Genomic DNA, 17093 nt, shown 5'->3' with positions numbered 1-17093 from the left:
ATTCAGGTCTATCCCACCCCCCTCGGATTTTTTTATTCGGGCTATATCCGGTCTATATCCGACCTTATCCTATCCTGGACCACCACCAAACATAGGATATGATAAAACATATCCTATCATGACTTTTATCCGGTCGACCAAACGCAACCTAAGTAATCGGGCATTTGTCCCCGTATCCTGGATGACAAAACAAGGAACCAAAAGAACGATGTCTTTTTTGGTATCCCGAACCTGATCTGCTTAAAAGATGGAAATCTCGCCGGCAGAATGCCGAACTGGATGGATAGAGTGAAAAGGCGCATTTAACCGCGACATCCACTTATACAGTGTCGTGTCGTGAAGTGTCGTGATTCGTGTATTTGGCAACAAAATTTCTCAAAGCTATTGAGGAGTTTGTCGAACACTTGGCAAAGAGTTTTAAACATTTTTCCACCCCACTTTCTCCGAGAACTCAGAGGGCCCCACCGACCCAGCCCCCCCTCCTCCCCCGACAGCGATCAGCGCAATCACGACCGTCGGATGCGATCCTTCCGACCCCAACGAAGTAAAACCCTCCTTGAACCCTCGAAAGAGGGAAGTGAAATCCAGCAGTCCGTCGCTCCTCGCTGCGAAGCGCACACCCCTGTTCTTCCTCTCGCTCGCTCGCTCGCTCGCCTCCACCGAGAGCGTCGCGACCCCAGAAGCCGAGCGGAAGAGGAGGAGCAGAAGGAGAAAGGGGTCAGCAATGGCAGGTGTGGTCCCTCCCGAGACGGCGAAGGCTGCGGCGGCGGCGGCGGCGGCGGCGTCGGCGGAGCAGGCGGCGCCCGAGAAGGTGGACTATATGAACCTCCCGTGCCCCATCCCGTACGAGGAAATCCACCGAGAAGCTATGAGTGAGTCCGATTTCAGATCACGCCACGAATGGCTAGCTCCTATCGTTTGTTTTTCTTTTTCTTCAATCTGCGATTCCGTAGTTTGGTTCGAGTCCGGCTGTTGAGGTCGGAGCGAGCAATGAGTGCGTGGGGGTGTTCTGTTGGGGATGGGTCTGGCGTGATCGGTCTAGGTTTTTTGGCAGCAGTGGGTGGGGAACAGAGACCGGATTAGCTGATGGGTCTCGTGTTTGAGCCCGTGCTGGAGAAATGGTGAAATTCGTTCAGTTCGGCCGGCTGCACTGGGGGTGGTTTTCCTGTTTTCGCCAGCAGGGTCGTAATTGTTCGGGGTTCAAAGCATCCAGTGTTCCGAGACTAAGTATGGAGTATTCTTCGTTGTCTCGAACGGCATTTCGTGTTCTGTACACGCGTTAGTAAAGATTGATGGAGATACATTTGGGCTATTGGGCATTCGGGCATGAGATTGAGAAAGTCGAGAGGTGCGAGGGAAAGTCGATTTTCTTCCTTTCGAGGTGTTTGAGTATATTATTGAAAACAAGACCCTGGTAAGCCGTGGCTGCATTATCTGAAGAAGAGTTCACTTGTTGTGCGTGTTTTTTATTTTTATCTTTAGATTTTCTGTGAGGTAACCGCTAGACTTAGACCAATGGTGAAAGACATGGAGGATAGAAAGCTATACTGCTGTCTCTTCAGCTGCACGGGTTCCGAATATTAAGAGAATTTATCCGTCTTCTTTCCAAGTTACGGTCTCTGCAGGGCCACCCTGCCTTTCACCCGCACCGCAAAATCTGTAATGACTTGGCTATGCTTCAAAAAGTGCTCAAAATCCAATATAGTCTCTTTTTGGCGAGTGAAGATTTCTCTTGTTGCTTTTGGTTTCTCATTTTTGACTTTCTCATCAAAAGATGATTTTAATATTGTCAACTCTTCCTCATGCATTCGACCAAATGATTCTTGTGAATTGGAGATTTTGCAATTTAAGAATGACTAAGGAGTAGGTTGGCGAGGCGTCTTCGACAACATGTTTGTATGGAGAAATAATCATCTTTAATAAATGTGATAGACTGCTAACAACAAGATTTGGTTAGATTTAAAACCCAGGTTCTTTGGCTTCTGTTACTTGGCATATAGGAACTCCAGTTAGGAAGAACAAGCAGTTCTGTCTAATTCAATTCTTAATCCATCCAGAACATGATGGTTGCAGGTAATGGAAAATTTTACTGATGATGGTGCCTACTTATTGGATGAGGTCTTTAAGAAAGTTCTGGCAATATCTTCTTGTGCATTGACTAATCTTGTTTTGCTTTATACAGTGTCTCTGAAGCCAGACCTTTTTGAGGGGTTTAGGTTTGATTTTACCAAAGGACTTAATCCACAATTTGCTCTGAGTCACAGGTAGATTTGGCTTGGTTGCTTTATATACTTGGTTTGGTTGTATATTTAATTGAGCATTTTACTCATGCCTATGCTTATTTTAACTTGTCATTGTCCATCAGCGTGTCTATGGGAGTTGCTGAAATTCCTTCTCAGTCTTCTGAGACTATCAAAATCCCCACTGCCCAGTATGAGTTTGGTGTTAATTTTATGGACCCAAAGGTACGGCTGTTCTCCGTCAGATTTCTGGATGATGGTATCAATACTGTGGTGTTAGTAGCTTTTGTTACTACTGTCTTTCCCGATATTTGTTTGAAGAGAGTCATACTAATTTTAATTTAAATACAGTTGATGCTATTTGGGAGGCTTTTGACGGATGGTAGATTAAATGCTAGAGCAAAGTGGGATTTGACCGACAATTTTTCTTTCAAGGCTAATGGGCTGGTACACTTTTACTTGATCATCCTCTCTCTTCTTTCTCTTCTTATTTTGGTTTGAAGATCGTTTCTCATGTTGTGAATGATTAACCTGTAATATTTTTTGCAGCTTACCAGCGAGCCACATATGTCGCATGGCATGTTCAATTTTGATTACAAGGTCAAGTTTGTTATTCTTATCATCTATTTCCTCCTTGCGCAGTGTCATAGTTGAAGCTGTGCCTTTATTGTTACTGTTGGTTGAAGATATGCTCTCACACTAGTGTTATCTATACTAGAATTTAAGATAGCATTATCTTTTGCAAGAATCAGTGGGAAGTGCACCTTAGAGATCCCTTGCATCATAGAACTCAAAAAAGATACTTTGGGGTGGTTTACTTGTGAACTTCAGCCTTCATCTGATGGACTGATGTCTGTTGGGAATTCTACATTGATTGTGTTGCCACTTTTATACTATTGATGTCCTGCTTAAGCTTCTTTTCTGTTACTTTTACAGGGAAGTGATTACAGAGCCCAGTTTCAAGCGGGAAGCGGTGCCTTATTTGGAGCAAATTATATTCAGGTACATGATATATCTATTCATGCTGCGCCTTTAATATTTCTTTTTGCATGGTCAAGAATGTGAAAACTGAATCCATTTGTCAAGAGTGAGTGTCTGTGAAACTTAGTAACAAAATGGAAGCTCTTCCTTTTTATTTATTTTTTCTACTGATTAATGGGAAGCTTTTCACAATGTACAAGTTCGCATCTTAACATATTAAGTGTCGAGGAATCGGCTGTTTATGTATGTATAAGAAAGCATTTGCAAAATCGGCTATTTGAGGGGGTTGCTTACCCATGAACAATGATCTTTATTATATAAACGGTCAATGAGATCCACGATTAGACAAGCATTTGCAATAATCTCAAGATTGTAAAGTACGAAGCGTCTCTATCTAGTAATGAAAATCTCTAATCTAATCACGTGTCAAATTTTGTGTCATAAGTGTGCACAGACAATCTTTCCTTTCCACTTCTCAATAAGTTACAGTTCTGAACCTCTAGTGATTTTAAGAAAAGTTTAGTCCTTAGATGTCAACGATGATTGCGTTATGAGTTCATGTTGCCTAATTTACTAGATACATTGTCAAGGATTGCCTGTACAAGTTTCTTCATTGCTGCATTCCATAGAGAAGCCAAAAGTGCCAAAAGTTTATCTCAGTGTCATGAATTCATGAAATTTTGGTTTCTTTTTCTTTGATTAACAGCTATAGATCTGTTAACTCGGGGCAGCAGAATGCTATTACCTCTCATGTGGAGATTCTTTTATACTCCATGAAGTAGCTCTCATTGGCTCCTTCTACTCATCTTTTCTTGCAGAGTGTGACACCTCATTTTTCTTTGGGTGGTGAAGTATTTTGGGCTGGACAGCATCGAAAGTCTGGTATTGGATACGCTGCTCGATTCAGCACAGATAAAATGGTGCGATACCTTGGTCTTTGCCCTTCTTTGGTCAATAAGATTAAAGTTTGCTCTTTACTTAGGGAATTCCATTATCAGCATTTTTGCCCTTTGGATCACTATAAAACATATATGGATCTCAGCGAGCTCTGTTTTCAATCATTATATTACCTTTTTGCCATCTCATGTACATCTTCTGATGTGTTATGCTATTGCCATCATGGTGAGTGGTGATTCTTGATTGGCACTCTTATTATGAGATATGATGCTTAACATAAATGTTGGACTGTTGGATTGAATTCTCGACTATCAATCACTTATTTACGGTGTATTTAGATTGATTTTCACGCGATGGAGTGTGTAGAGAAGTAAGATATTTGGATGTCTGGCTTATTGGAGTAGGTTCTTCTGTCTCAGCTGATTTGTTAATAATAGATTTTCTTGGACATGCTATATGTGCATTCTCTAAAGATAAGCAATGCAATTATAATGCCCAGGTCTATGAGCTGAAGATTTTCATTACTTTGTTAAGACCTTTTTCATGTATATTATATTCTAACTCTTCGTCGTCAGAATCAAGGGCCTTCTTGAATTGCGAGATGATAGAAGCTATTGCGTTTCTTATCCATTTTTTTTATGTGAGCTTCACTTTGTAAACACTTCTCTTCTTTATAGGACTCATAACCTCTGTCACGGTGTGGTTTTGTCTATATAAAATATAGATTATGCTAGTCTTGAGATTTTTCTACCTGGTTTTCTTCATTTTAATGTTGGAGTTGCTGTTGACTATAAATTTTCTCGAGCATCTGTTTAGTGATTTTCAAAAGCTTAACAAAAAGGCGAGCACTTTGATGGTGCAGTTTACGTTTTTTGTAGTGTAGTTTATAATCTGTCAATGAGACCATGTGTATCGCAACTCACATCGCTTATAGATGTACTTTTCCTATCTGGATGTGCTTTTTGATTTTCTCATGGTCATTGTCATCGTTGCTAATGCATACAGGTCGCTACAGGACAAGTTGCTAGCACTGGAATGGTCGCATTGAGTTATGTTCAAAAAGTGTCTGAAAAGGTGAATAAGCTGGGCTTTCCATACCATTTTTTCCCTAAATTAGTGTTTTGGAGTGTGTTCTTAAGTTTTTTTTCCATCTCAATCAGGTTTCTTTGGCAACAGACTTCATGTACAACTACATGTCAAGAGATGCAACTGCGAGTGTGGGTTATGATTACCTCCTTAGACAGGTAGATCTTACGCGTGAAAATATATTCGTTGTTTTTTCATTGCTCAAGATATGACTGGAGCCATCAACTTTCCTTAGTTGCATTCTACTTGTGTTCAAAGTGGGTTGTATTTGTTTTTTGGATGGTAATACATTACTGCCTTATTAGGCAAATCTTATTTCTACTCTGTAGCTTGTGCATGACCAACTACAATGTTTACCCAGATTAGTGTTAGCTTGTCTATGACCACAATAATAAAACTTTCACCACTAATTTCTTACGTTCGTTATACACGAATTCTATTTTCCAAAGGCCCTTAATTTCCATCTTTATTGTTACTGCGTCTTCATCACCAGCAGCAGTGCTGCCATTGCTAGCACCAATACTGATTGCCACATCACATTTTGTACTACTACTGCCACCATTAACAGTGCTGCTGCCACAATCTGCTCTAACGACCTCTACATTTGCAATTTCCATTGCTTTGAATTAGCGTTAACAAAATCCATGCAAACTTAATTGAATTACAATGGCATCAGAAATATGAAATTTGAGTAAGTTCAGCACAGTGGTACCGAATTTCTTAATTCTGATTTAAGAAAATGTCAATCCTATAGAATTGCAAACCCATGCAATTAAGCACCTGCAAATTTCCCCATTTGGCACAAGAGCATGTTGCTTGATCTTGTTTGGATTTTCATCACTTGATCTCGCATTATTTATGATGATAGATCACGAAAGAGTAAGTTCAGCACAGTGGTACCGAATTTCTCAATTCTAATTTAAGAAAATGTCAATCCTATAGAATGCAAACCCGTGCAGTTAAGCATCTTTAAATTTCCCCATTTGGCACAAGAGCATGTTGGATGATCTTGTTTTGTTGATTGGATTATCATCACTAGATCTCGCATTATTTATGATGATAGATCACGAAAGATATCATTGATACTTCGGTGTCAATAATTTGGCACTGTTATTGTTTTACTTTAGTATGCACTTTGTTGCAGTTTGATTTCATATCCCATGCGAATCCCTATTGGGAGGTGTCCTGGGAATGCTTCCCTTCCTTAACCGTCTTTTGGTTGTTACAGTCTCGGCTAAGAGGGAAGATTGACTCTAATGGTTGTGTTGCTGCATTTCTGGAAGAGCGATTGAATATGGGTCTTAACTTCATACTGTCTGCAGAGGTAAGTAGCATGAGTTTGATAGACAATTTTCTGTGTCCCTGTCTTGACCCGATAACGAATGTGGAACGTGTTGCGTAAATATATTGCAGTTGGATCATAAGAAGAAGGACTACAAATTTGGTTTTGGCTTGACGGTCGGACAGTGAAATTTGATGCGTGGAGCTGTTGATGAATTCCTCCTTCCCTTATTGCTGCTGCAAACTGCAAGTTTGTGGGTCGTTTTGCCTTTCGATTATCAGAGAGCTTTTGTTGTACAATCCTTGAGCAAATTGGTTTAGCTAAATTTAGCCAGCTCTAACATTATTCAGACAGCTCGGAGCTGCTAATTCTTTTTGCTCTCTTTTTCTTAGAATCGTAGCTATCTTCAGTTGGAAGCTAGGTATCTTTCGTGCAAATTATGACTTGCTACGACTTTTAAGTTTGATCTTTCTTAGCGAAGCGAAAGCTCTTCAGAGGGATTCATACTGCAGATTGATGGCTGGACTTACTTTTGAAGCTTTACTGTATTGTCTTGACAAATGGCCGGGGACATTTTCCATGGTTAGATCTAACAGATCGAGTCAATAACATATTTACATTTTCTTTTTTTTACCTTAGCGAGATCCGGAGGAGTGCGCACTATTTCCCGAACAGCTTGATTTACCCGACTGAGTTTAGGGAGCGGATTGCATGCCGGCTTTTATCCGGCAGTAGGATATTTAAGCCAAGACCACCTAGGATGGGATATGGTCCTACCGAAGTTCTCATGTTTGGAACAGAAAATGGTATGGATTGGACAGTGGAGACTGCCTAGGATATGAGATTATTGGGTTAATAATAACGATACTATTAAGGTTATTTACTTGGATCTTCATTTCTAATCACTTTTAATGTGTAGTGGTGCTATAGTTGTCCTTCACAGCAAAATTCATTCACCGTTTTTATCGTTCCATCTGATCCGTCTGGTCCACATCATAGCCATGCCGGATTTTCCCTAATTCAAACTCGATACTTCCTTCTTCTTGTCATGATCCGAATCCGATCGACGTGGCGTGTTGAATTTGTCATGAAATGCTAGTTTTTTCGGAATTTATTTGATGGTATTGTGTTTATTATTATAGCTCGATCATTTTATTGGATTCATAGTAAGCACATGAAATGAGCAGGCTGGGTAGGCTATTGTATAATATGCCCTGGAGACTCAAATGACATTCTTTAGGGTGCGTTTGTTTGAGGGAAAGTATTTTTTGAAATCTCTTTTTCGGATTTTCGCCCGTTTGGTTCATTGAAAATGGTAAGTCAACTGAAAAGGAAAGTGAATTCCCTAATTTAAAAAGGTGAAAATATTTTCCGGGATTGCTTATTTTGAATTTATTAATATTTTTTTTCTTTTCTCTTCTTTCTTTTTCTTCTTTTTCTTTTCTTTTTTGTTCTTTTTCCTTCTTTCTCCCTCTGCTGGTTGCCGACCTTTCTTTTTCCAAAATAAAAATAATTTAAAAATACAAATTTTTTCGATAATTTTTCACTATCAAATTTTCTTCACCAGATAATTAAAAATATTTTGCAAGTCTTTTTTAGGTATTAACCAAGTACCGAAAAACGAACTCATTTTCCTAAAAAATAACTTTCTGGAAAGTATTTTTCAAAAATGATATATTTTCCGTGAAACAAATACGTTCTTAATCTTTTTTGCAAGTTGTAAAAGTAAAATTTCCCGATTTTGTCAGCAGTAGATAATGACTTTTTCTAATAATAACAATAATCAATTAATATGTTTTCAAGAGATTTACATATAAATCGACGAGATATATATTGGGAATCCGGCGATGCTGGGGGGGGGGGGGGGACGACGACAAGCCAAGATGAGGAGGAAGAAGGGAGAGGAGAGAGGAGGCGCCATTGACGAAGTGGAGGAGCTCCTGCGCGCAGCTCAGGACGACGTCCTCCTGAAGCTCTCCCTCAACTCCCACGTCGCCCGTTCCTCCTCCTCCGATCTCGACCCCGATCTCTCCCGCCGATTCCACGCCCTCAGATCTCGTCCCTCCGCCTCCGCCTCCGCCCCCGCCCCCGCCGCGCCGTCGCAGCCGCAGCCGCAGCCGCCGCCTCCTCCTCCTCCTCCGGCTTCTTCTTCGGCTTCGGCTTCGGCTTCTTCTTCTTCTTCGCCGTCTCCTCTTCAGGTCGATGACGAGCTGAAGGCCGTTCTGGGCGATGATCTGTCCGCTCGGTTCGCCGCGCTCAGAGGATCGCTGTATCCTTCGTCTTCGTCTTCGTCTTCGTCTTCCGATGCGGCTGCGGCTGCCGGCCCTAGCGCGGCGGCTGGCGGTCGCGATCGGCGTGAGGCTGGTGATCTGAAGAGCCACGGAGAGGAGGATCGACCAAAGGAGGAGGAAGATGAAGTGGAGAAGCTCATTCAGTGGGCGGTGGACGCCGCTCGTCTCGATCCTTCTCCGCCTTCGGATGACGACGACGGTCCCGACGACGACAACGACGATAGCAGCGACGACGACGACGACAGTGATGACGAGAGCGAGCAGAAGAAGAACAGGCAGAAGAGTAAATAGCGTGTAATCTCCTCACACCCCTTGTTATACTTCCGTGGCTTCACTTGAACACTCTCCCTGCACACGCTTATATTGAAGATGGCCCCCATTTGTGTGTTTAGGGTTAGATTGTGCGGAAAGCATGTTTTCCCGGATTTCAAATTGATCGTCACTATGAGGTTGTGTACTCAATCCAGGACTTGAGCGATTTAGACTCGTGAGGGGGTGGAGTAAGGATAGAATAGAGAGTGTTTTGTGTCTGTCTCGTGCGGATCAACGCGATACGCATCGAATTATAGTTGAGGGCATGAGCGTGGAGACTGACTTTTCCGTCCATGTTTTATCTTGAGTTTCCCATTGCATTTGGTGCGAGGTTTGGTGATTTCGGACGAAAAAGCCATCTCGAGAAGCTGTCTGTATATTGAATTTCGTCGATGCTGTTCAGTAACATGAACACGATACCGTTTGATCTTCGTGGATTGTTCGATTCAGGCACCATTACGGTATCCGCTTGAAATTGTGGCAATAAGGAAAAACAAAGATTTGGACTCGGCGAGTTCTTCGGCAGCGCTTTGGTGGTTTTTGGTGGCATGGAAACGGGGCAAAGTACGTTCGGCTTTACTGCAAATTTTTGGTCGAGTCATTCATTTTGCTTAGATGATGGAGGAACAGAGGGAGCTCTGCAATATGCAGACTTGTCATATGCTTGTTTTGTATGTTGTCAAACTCTTTTTCTTGATGTGCTGTAGCCTCTATCGTTCTGCTTGTCGACGCTGCTTTTCTCTTCCGATGTTCGATCCAATCTGCCTTTTAATACCTGCCGCCTACCAGAACCGTGAAAGTGTTGCTGAGAAGTGTCGGATCTATCATTTTGGCAAGGATGAATCTCATAAGAGCTGCTTCAAGGTGTTTCTTTTGGTTTCTCTTTTGCAGCCTGTGCGGCCTGGCCTTGCGAGGAATTATTCTTGCGCAATCGGCGAATTGCGTTTTACTGCAATCCCAGTTGTTCTTGAAGTCGATGCGGACATTTGCTTGGAGTTTGAAGACAGAACAATGTACATCTGCGCGTGATATAGGAAACGCGATACGATTGATGAGGAGACACTTCATGCGGCCTCAAACCTTTAAAGCTATTGCCCTACCAAATCCTCTTTTTCAGTAATGGTTGTAGCATCTGGATGCGTGAATGCCCTGCACCAGCGTCGAGCCGGTCAGATTATCTGCAAATGCTCGAGATGGTTGGATGACAGCGAAACCACGATATATCTCTTTGTGGTAGTGTGACTTACTTGTGAGGAACCGATTTTGGACTTCGAACCTCTTTTACGCATCGAAGGTAGAGAGCATGGGGATTCGTCTTCAAAAGAGTTTTTACAGTTTCCCTCTCTGAATAGCCGAACCATTCGAGGTGTGCAGTGCCGCGTGCCGTATGCACGCGTCTCGACTTCGGCAAGCTCTCTCTATTTGTGCACGTGCGTATTTCATTTTGGAAAAAAGGAAAATGTTGAGAACATCTCAATTGTCTTTCTGGATTCAGGTTCAGTCTCCGTTTGACGGGACTTCTTCGAAGTCTATTGTTGGCGTAAATAGGAAGTGGGTGCGCAACTGTGCGATGACAGGCAAGCTACGAAGGGGTGGTTCTTATTGCAAGAGAAGTGGCTCCGCCAGTTCAGCCAAATTTCACGGAGTTAACAGTGTAGTCGATTATCGCTTCGCATCAAACACTGTTTATCGCTTCACATCAAACACAGTTCACGTACGCTGGCTTGGTTAAGTCTCTCCCTATCCCTAACAAACAAAGGACGCTTTGGCCAGACGGTATAGGTATCCCCATTTAAAACCAAGGGAATGCGGTCAAATCGCGAAAACGTCGCGAGAACGGCGAACTGAGAGCAGCAGAACAATGACGTTGTTAGATGAGCGATCCTACTATACTTTCAGAGGCACATCGATTGTAGAAACAAATTTCTTTAGTTGTCATTCATCGATTATAGAAACAAATTTCTTTAGTTGTCATTAGGGTGTTGAAGTATCGAAAGTAACGCCAATTCTGTAATCTTATGGAAGGAGAAGGGCGGGACTAGTTACTCTTGAGCATATGATCCGATACCATCAGAAGTGGATACCCCATGTTGCGCAATGTTGCACAATGATGGCAAGTTAATCTCCACGACGGGACCATATATCTCATGATCGAAAGCAACCGTGAGTTTCCACATAAACAATGATCCGTATGTACACAAAAAATCTAATACATGAAACTAATGGAGATGTGCACATTTAGGTTTGGACCTTCAATTATTGAAGGTTTGGGACGAACATGTATGCTTAGATTGTTACAAACGCAAGCTAAAGATTTGCAATGTGGGGCCGCACCCGTATCAATCTACTCTATCGGTCCTTCCAGGTTCAAGAAAAGATGCTATAACTTAGTGACAAACAAATTGAAATAAAAAAAGAAAAAGAAACAGGAAAATAAGTCAGAAATATCAGATCGCTACAAAAATGTTCGCTACAAACTTTATATTGTCACAACAATACAATTGCAAGAGACTTTTTTCCGTGGTAAGCACCGATCCCTGCAATGAAAAGCCAAAAACATAAGAATGAAAAAAATTAATTTGCATGAGAAAATTAAAATGAACAAGGAAAGCAGATACTCACCACAAGAATCAAGTCCTCGTGACACTTGTTAAACGATGTTGAACCTTTCAGTAAATCGTTTAAAATGAATTCCTGCGTTTGTCGATGTCCTGGACTGGCATTAAAAGTCTAGAGCCGTAAGAGACAGGAACTGAATAGCCACCAATATGTCGGGAAAAGGGAATAATTGCTCTAACCTAGTATGAGATCAGCGGAACTCGTCGTGGTAATCATACTCATCTTCATCATCATTGAAGACGGCACTGTAAAATACATAGGGGTTGTCAATCATCTCCGTCAATGTTAGACGCCCATCCTTGTCATCATCCGCCTGCATTGACAAGTAACTAGCATCAACCAGAGGAGCACTCCATAAGGAGAAAAGGAAGCCAATCTAATGAATTATGCCAGCAAGCTCAATCAATGAAACAGTACCATCATACTTTAATGGTAATACACGAGTGCTTCCCAAATCAAGAAAGGACAGATTAAGACATCCGATAATTCCAGTCAAAGAGTAAATATTTTCATGAGGCCACTCCCTGGAAGATACGATCCTGGTATCAGCCAGGTTTTGGAGTCTGTACAAGATTAGAGTAGGTATTTCCATGTTCTTACAGAAACAGGGCCATTGTAACTTCATAAATGAGCACAAGATGAATAACAAGCGTATTGTGCTACAGGAGGAATAAACATTGAGGCACTACCCAATTGTCAGCTGCTCATGCTTCCAATGTTGGGCATTGCCGATCGAGTATTCAGACACGGCATGATATGCAAGTTAGTTCTAAAGGATGAAATAGAAACATTATCCCCACGAACTCCTCATTCCTGTCTTCTGTTTGGTATTGGAAAAATATATGAGACTTTTGAGAGCCATGAGTTTTCTTGATTTCAGTTGCATGCATATTTTTTAAGCACCAGATGACTCGAAATAATGGAAGTATTTTAGGATGTAAAGAGTCCATGGAGACCAATTGTCCCAAGCAACACTAGTCCATTGGTTGCCATAAAATGTGATAACCAGTATCAACAATCCTACAAAAATTACTATCGTGACCCATGATCGAGTAGCAAATTCCAACTACCTACTTCACACAAGCAAACACATGTAAGACCAATTCAAGAAATCCTTTTCACTCGAGAATACCTGTGACAAGATGTAATCTGCTTGTTGCTTGGCATAATAACGCTCCGAAGGGTGAAGCTTTCCAATGAGAGGTAGCAGTTCTACATCTGACAAGTATCTGCATAGGTAAATTTAAGCCCATAAGACAACAATTTCTTGGAAGCAGGATCAAGTTGATAATGGAACAAGGAAATATGTGGAGGAGGAAAATGAGTACCCATCACCATCTTTGTCGAGCTGATTATACAGTACTCTGGCAGGAGCCTCCATTGAATCATCAGAACTATGTGATGAATTATGGCTTTCTTCATCATAGTTTCTTACCAAGTCAAAAAGCCCATGAAAGAACTCTTTGAAGTCGACCTTCCCATCTTTATCGGAATCTCTTTCCCTGGGTGGAAGAGCAAATTGTAAAATCAGCCTAATAATGGTCACAAGTTACAGTCAAAGCCACAGACGGTTGAGAGAACATGGTTATTACAACTACCTTTTGGAAATAAATGCGCATTACATAAATGATAACAACATCAAGTGTGAGAACCGGTCTTTGTGACAACTTGATAAGGTGATCCAGGCAAGGGGTAAGTAACTACTCGATCACATTCACAAAATATAAATAATTTCAGGAGGCCCTTTTGCAATTAGTAATCAAGTGTCCATCATTTATTCTAGACCTAAAAGGAAAATTTCTACATTCATCCTTGTACTTTTGCTCCCCTACTTCCAATTTTTTTAATCAAGTCCTTCTACTTACACACAATGTCTACTCAAGTTCCTCCGGCACAAAATCCGACCAAAATCTAACTAATGTGGCCGTCAGGGGAAGCAAGAGGGTGACGTGAATTAAATATTAACAATGTGGACTCCCGCCGTGATTGTGGATAATGAATAGGTTGTTCGTGCTTCCACTAATTCACTATCCACTACGGTTGTCTACGTAGCGATATTTAATCCACGTCACACTCTAGCATCTTCTGACCGCACGTCAGCTGGATTTGCCCAGATTTTGTATCGGAAGAACTTCATTAGACATATTGTATAAGTACAAGAGCTTGACTAAAAAGTTGAAAGAACATGGATTTTATTAGAGAGGTACTAAAAGTATAAGGAAGAAAAGATAGAATTTTTCTAAACTAGATCTACTCGTAGAAGTAGCATGTCCCTGAATGAGAAAGATATGTCACATGCACAATCAGAGAACCGTTAATGGTTTTTTTGGCTAAAACTTATCAAAGGATTAGAAATCCATGATAATGCATGTTTGCTATTGCTATGAGACAATCTTTTTGTATAAGATTATGCTTGTCGGGATGGCCATAAATGTTACATTTGCTAGCATAATATCTGTTCCGACATTGGCCAAAGTTAAACTATGCGCAAACCCGACCTCAAGTCCACATTATATGATCTCCATCCAGAATTTATCCTTCTTACATAACAGAACTAACTTTGTAGTGACATTAAATACAGCAACCACGTCAAAACAGTAAACAGAAGACTCAGAAGATACTTTTGAGAGAATAAAATAGAGTATAGAAAATTTGAAAGAAAAACGAAATGCGTGATTTAGGAATTAATGTCACCTTACTTCCTCCTTGCTTAACCAATGAAGAAGCTTTGGATTGTTGCTGTCAGCTGGGTGGAGAAAGCTGTAATTATCAAAATATGCATAGTTAACTCATCTCGTATTGTAAATTGAAATTATGCTATTTCATTGCTTACTCATTGAACTCGGTAATATTGAGTAGGCCATCTCCATCTGCATCCGATGCGTTAAAATGCTCCTCTTTCCACCAGCCCATATTAAAAGCAAAGGAGTCGTTATCTGCAAGGCAGTACTGAACAAGTTTTCACACTTGAATAAACTTAATGCAGCAAAGCTGAAGGCCCAGTTTCTACAGAAAGATCTGAATTTGTAAGCACAGTTCCATGAGAAAGCCTTAACAAAAATCCCATATCCTGTTCCTTTAGAATGAAGCCCGGTCATTTCATTTTGATTTTCTTCACTTATGAAGGCAAGGGTGCCTTCAGTATCTCAAAAAGAGGCAAGAGTAAATTCAGTAGCATGCAAATGTCCTGACTGTCAACAAACCTTCCCACATCTTTCCGTGATTTATAGTTTTGAATATTATCCTTACTAATTTCTACTAAGTTTGTAGTTCTGTAAGCTAATTTAGGTTTTCCTGCTCAATGGTGAAAATTTTAGTTTATGAGGCTTCACACTTTTTCTTCATATATGGATGTGATTCACCTTTTATATATGACTGAGCAAAATAATGTTTGAGTTGGAATCCCTAAGAAGTTCAATTATCTTCATCTACAGCATTAGTCTCTGATCAAGATCTTGCAACTAGATGACAAGTAGAAGCAAAAAATATAGAACATCGACCTGAACTGTGGACCCAGCTAGGCGGCTCATATTCTGCAAATGAGACATAACCGTCTCGGTTCTTGTCGTGAAGCTCCATCTCTCTCTGAGTCCTATGCATGACCTCACTCTCGGCCTGCTGCAAGTTCCACTCTGTCAATTCATGCTCAGTCACGAACCCATCTGGCGGATCCACATCAATCTTTGGAAATAGCGAAACCAGCCTATTCATCCAGTTAAAATCTCCACAACCTCAGATCAAAATAGAGATCACAAATATCTTATGCATGCATGCCTCCTAGCATATTTACTCTAAGATGATCTTAGATGCCAAGAACGTTTGAAGCAAACAGTCTTGACAAATATTATTAAGAAAAGAATTGCACCAACCAGGAAAAAAGTACAGGGAGACAAAAAGAGGAAGGTAAAGAAGATGGTAGGATGGGTGATGAAGAAGTATCCCTTCAAAGATAGGACATGCAAGCAAATACTAAGGACATTCGGTGCCTGAAACTCACAAAGCCTGGTATCTAGGGATTATCAGTAATTAACCAGCTCTACAGCTTCATGGCCATAAAGAATGCATCAATTTCAAAGTCTGTAAAAAATTTTGTAACACTGGGCATCACCAAATAACCATGCACACTTGCTTGGACATGCCCCTTTCTTCCCATAACGGAATAAACAGCCATATCCACTACTCATTTTAAAGAATTGAACAGCTATCGCCCAAGAGAAAAAAACCACTAAGAACCCGACCCTGGATATTATTACGTTATTCCCCTCTATACCACACCCATTAATGCACGAAAACCGAAACTACCGTAAAGCATCAAAGCATAAGTTTAAAGCACCAAAGTTGTCAGTCTCTTAAATCCACGGATCACTCGCAAACAACAGTGCAATTCACGATGCTTTATAAAGTAACATAAAACCCCACCTCTAATCAACTAGACCTCACAATTCTAATCATCATCATCGTAATCTCAGCATGACCCACGATTGCACGAGCATTGCAAGAGAAAATGAAGGCAAAACTTGCAGTCCACCTACTTCTGGAACATACAGGTTCCATAGAGCCTATTCCAAGTAAAAATGGAACTCGCAAGCGATGTGAACTTGATAAAAGACAAAATGAAGCGAACGAAAACATCACCAACCTATTGGTGACATTGAACCTCTCCTCGTCATTCAAGTAATCCTCGGCGTCCATGAAATCCTCCCACTCCGGCTGCGACTCCTCCCCCGGCGCCGACTCCGCGGCGGCGCGCTGCACGACCTCCGGGTGCGCGTGCTCGAAGTACTCCCTCTCCCACTGCTTGTCCTCCCTGTGCCGCTCCAGCTCCGCCACGAGCGGATCGAACGGGACCGGCTCGCGGCGGGGGTGTTGGGCGGCGGCGGGGGCCTTGACGAAGGTGAAGTTGGACCGGAGCTTCAGGCGGCGGTGGCCGCGGCCATGGCCGGAGGGGGACCTCGGGGAGCGGGAGACGAGGAGGAGGAGGAGGACGGCGACCGCAATGTAGGTGACGACGGAGAGTTTGCCCATCTAAGGGGAGGCGGGGACCGTGCACGGAGATCGGAGGTAGGGAGGTGGCGAGGGTTTTGGATCTGGAAGGATTTGCAGAGAGGGAGGGAAGGTGTTTGACGAAATGGTGGACTGAGGTTTTGATGGATTTTGGCCGTGGGGAAGTGTGCGATTTGCGCGTTCTTTTGCAGGTTTTGCTGGTGACGAACGAACTCCTCCGCTCTAGAGAGAGAGAGAGAGAGAGAGAGACCTGAAATTATTGTTTTTTTTATTCTATAGTGCAATTCAAGTTGCATCATAGCGTATGATCCACATCTTGGTGTATATTTTTTGACCCATGAAAAATCAATAAAGTTTAGTTGCTTTCTTGAAGAAATTATT

General features: G+C 41.7%; 3 protein-coding genes across 4 annotated transcripts; 2 read left to right on the top strand and 1 right to left on the bottom strand.

Annotated features, from left to right (window-relative positions):
- The first annotated feature begins 520 nt into the window (after window positions 1–520).
- On the top strand, window positions 521–7119 carry LOC115684111 (mitochondrial import receptor subunit TOM40-1). Its single transcript, XM_030608843.2, has 11 exons — window positions 521–872; window positions 2183–2264; window positions 2366–2465; window positions 2592–2687; window positions 2790–2840; window positions 3177–3242; window positions 4040–4141; window positions 5124–5192; window positions 5279–5362; window positions 6433–6528; window positions 6618–7119. Exons 1-11 carry the CDS (start codon window positions 725–727, stop codon window positions 6672–6674), a joined length of 951 nt encoding a protein of 316 aa, XP_030464703.1. The 5' UTR covers window positions 521–724; the 3' UTR covers window positions 6675–7119.
- Window positions 7120–8323: 1204 nt separating this feature from the next.
- Window positions 8324–10589, top strand: LOC115684371 (uncharacterized). Its single transcript, XM_030609132.2, has 2 exons — window positions 8324–9071; window positions 9981–10589. Exon 1 carries the CDS (start codon window positions 8334–8336, stop codon window positions 9066–9068), a length of 735 nt encoding a protein of 244 aa, XP_030464992.2. The 5' UTR covers window positions 8324–8333; the 3' UTR covers window positions 9069–9071; window positions 9981–10589.
- Window positions 10590–11283: 694 nt separating this feature from the next.
- Window positions 11284–16860, bottom strand: LOC115683798 (uncharacterized). Of its 2 annotated transcripts, none has more exons than XM_030608671.2 (9): window positions 16348–16860; window positions 15209–15411; window positions 14542–14644; window positions 14403–14468; window positions 13037–13210; window positions 12841–12937; window positions 11888–12021; window positions 11712–11800; window positions 11284–11626 (listed from the first exon to the last, which is right to left on the bottom strand). In XM_030608671.2, the coding sequence occupies exons 1-7, from the start codon at window positions 16731–16733 to the stop codon at window positions 11899–11901; spliced, it is 1152 nt and encodes a 383-aa protein (XP_030464531.1). In that variant the 5' UTR covers window positions 16734–16860; the 3' UTR covers window positions 11284–11626; window positions 11712–11800; window positions 11888–11898. The 2 variants fall into 2 exon arrangements, with proteins under 2 accessions (XP_030464531.1, XP_030464382.1); XM_030608522.2 differs by having other exon boundaries at window positions 11712–11805; window positions 16348–16859.
- Window positions 16861–17093: the final 233 nt, after the last annotated feature.

Source organism: Syzygium oleosum, unplaced genomic scaffold, assembly GCF_021117445.2.
Source record: "Syzygium oleosum isolate NSW1041296 unplaced genomic scaffold, Sole_v2.1 Sole_v2.07, whole genome shotgun sequence".
NCBI lineage: Eukaryota > Viridiplantae > Streptophyta > Magnoliopsida > Myrtales > Myrtaceae > Syzygium > Syzygium oleosum.
The sequence above is the reverse complement of the archived record's forward strand: the minus strand, read 5'-3'. Positions and strand labels throughout refer to the sequence as shown.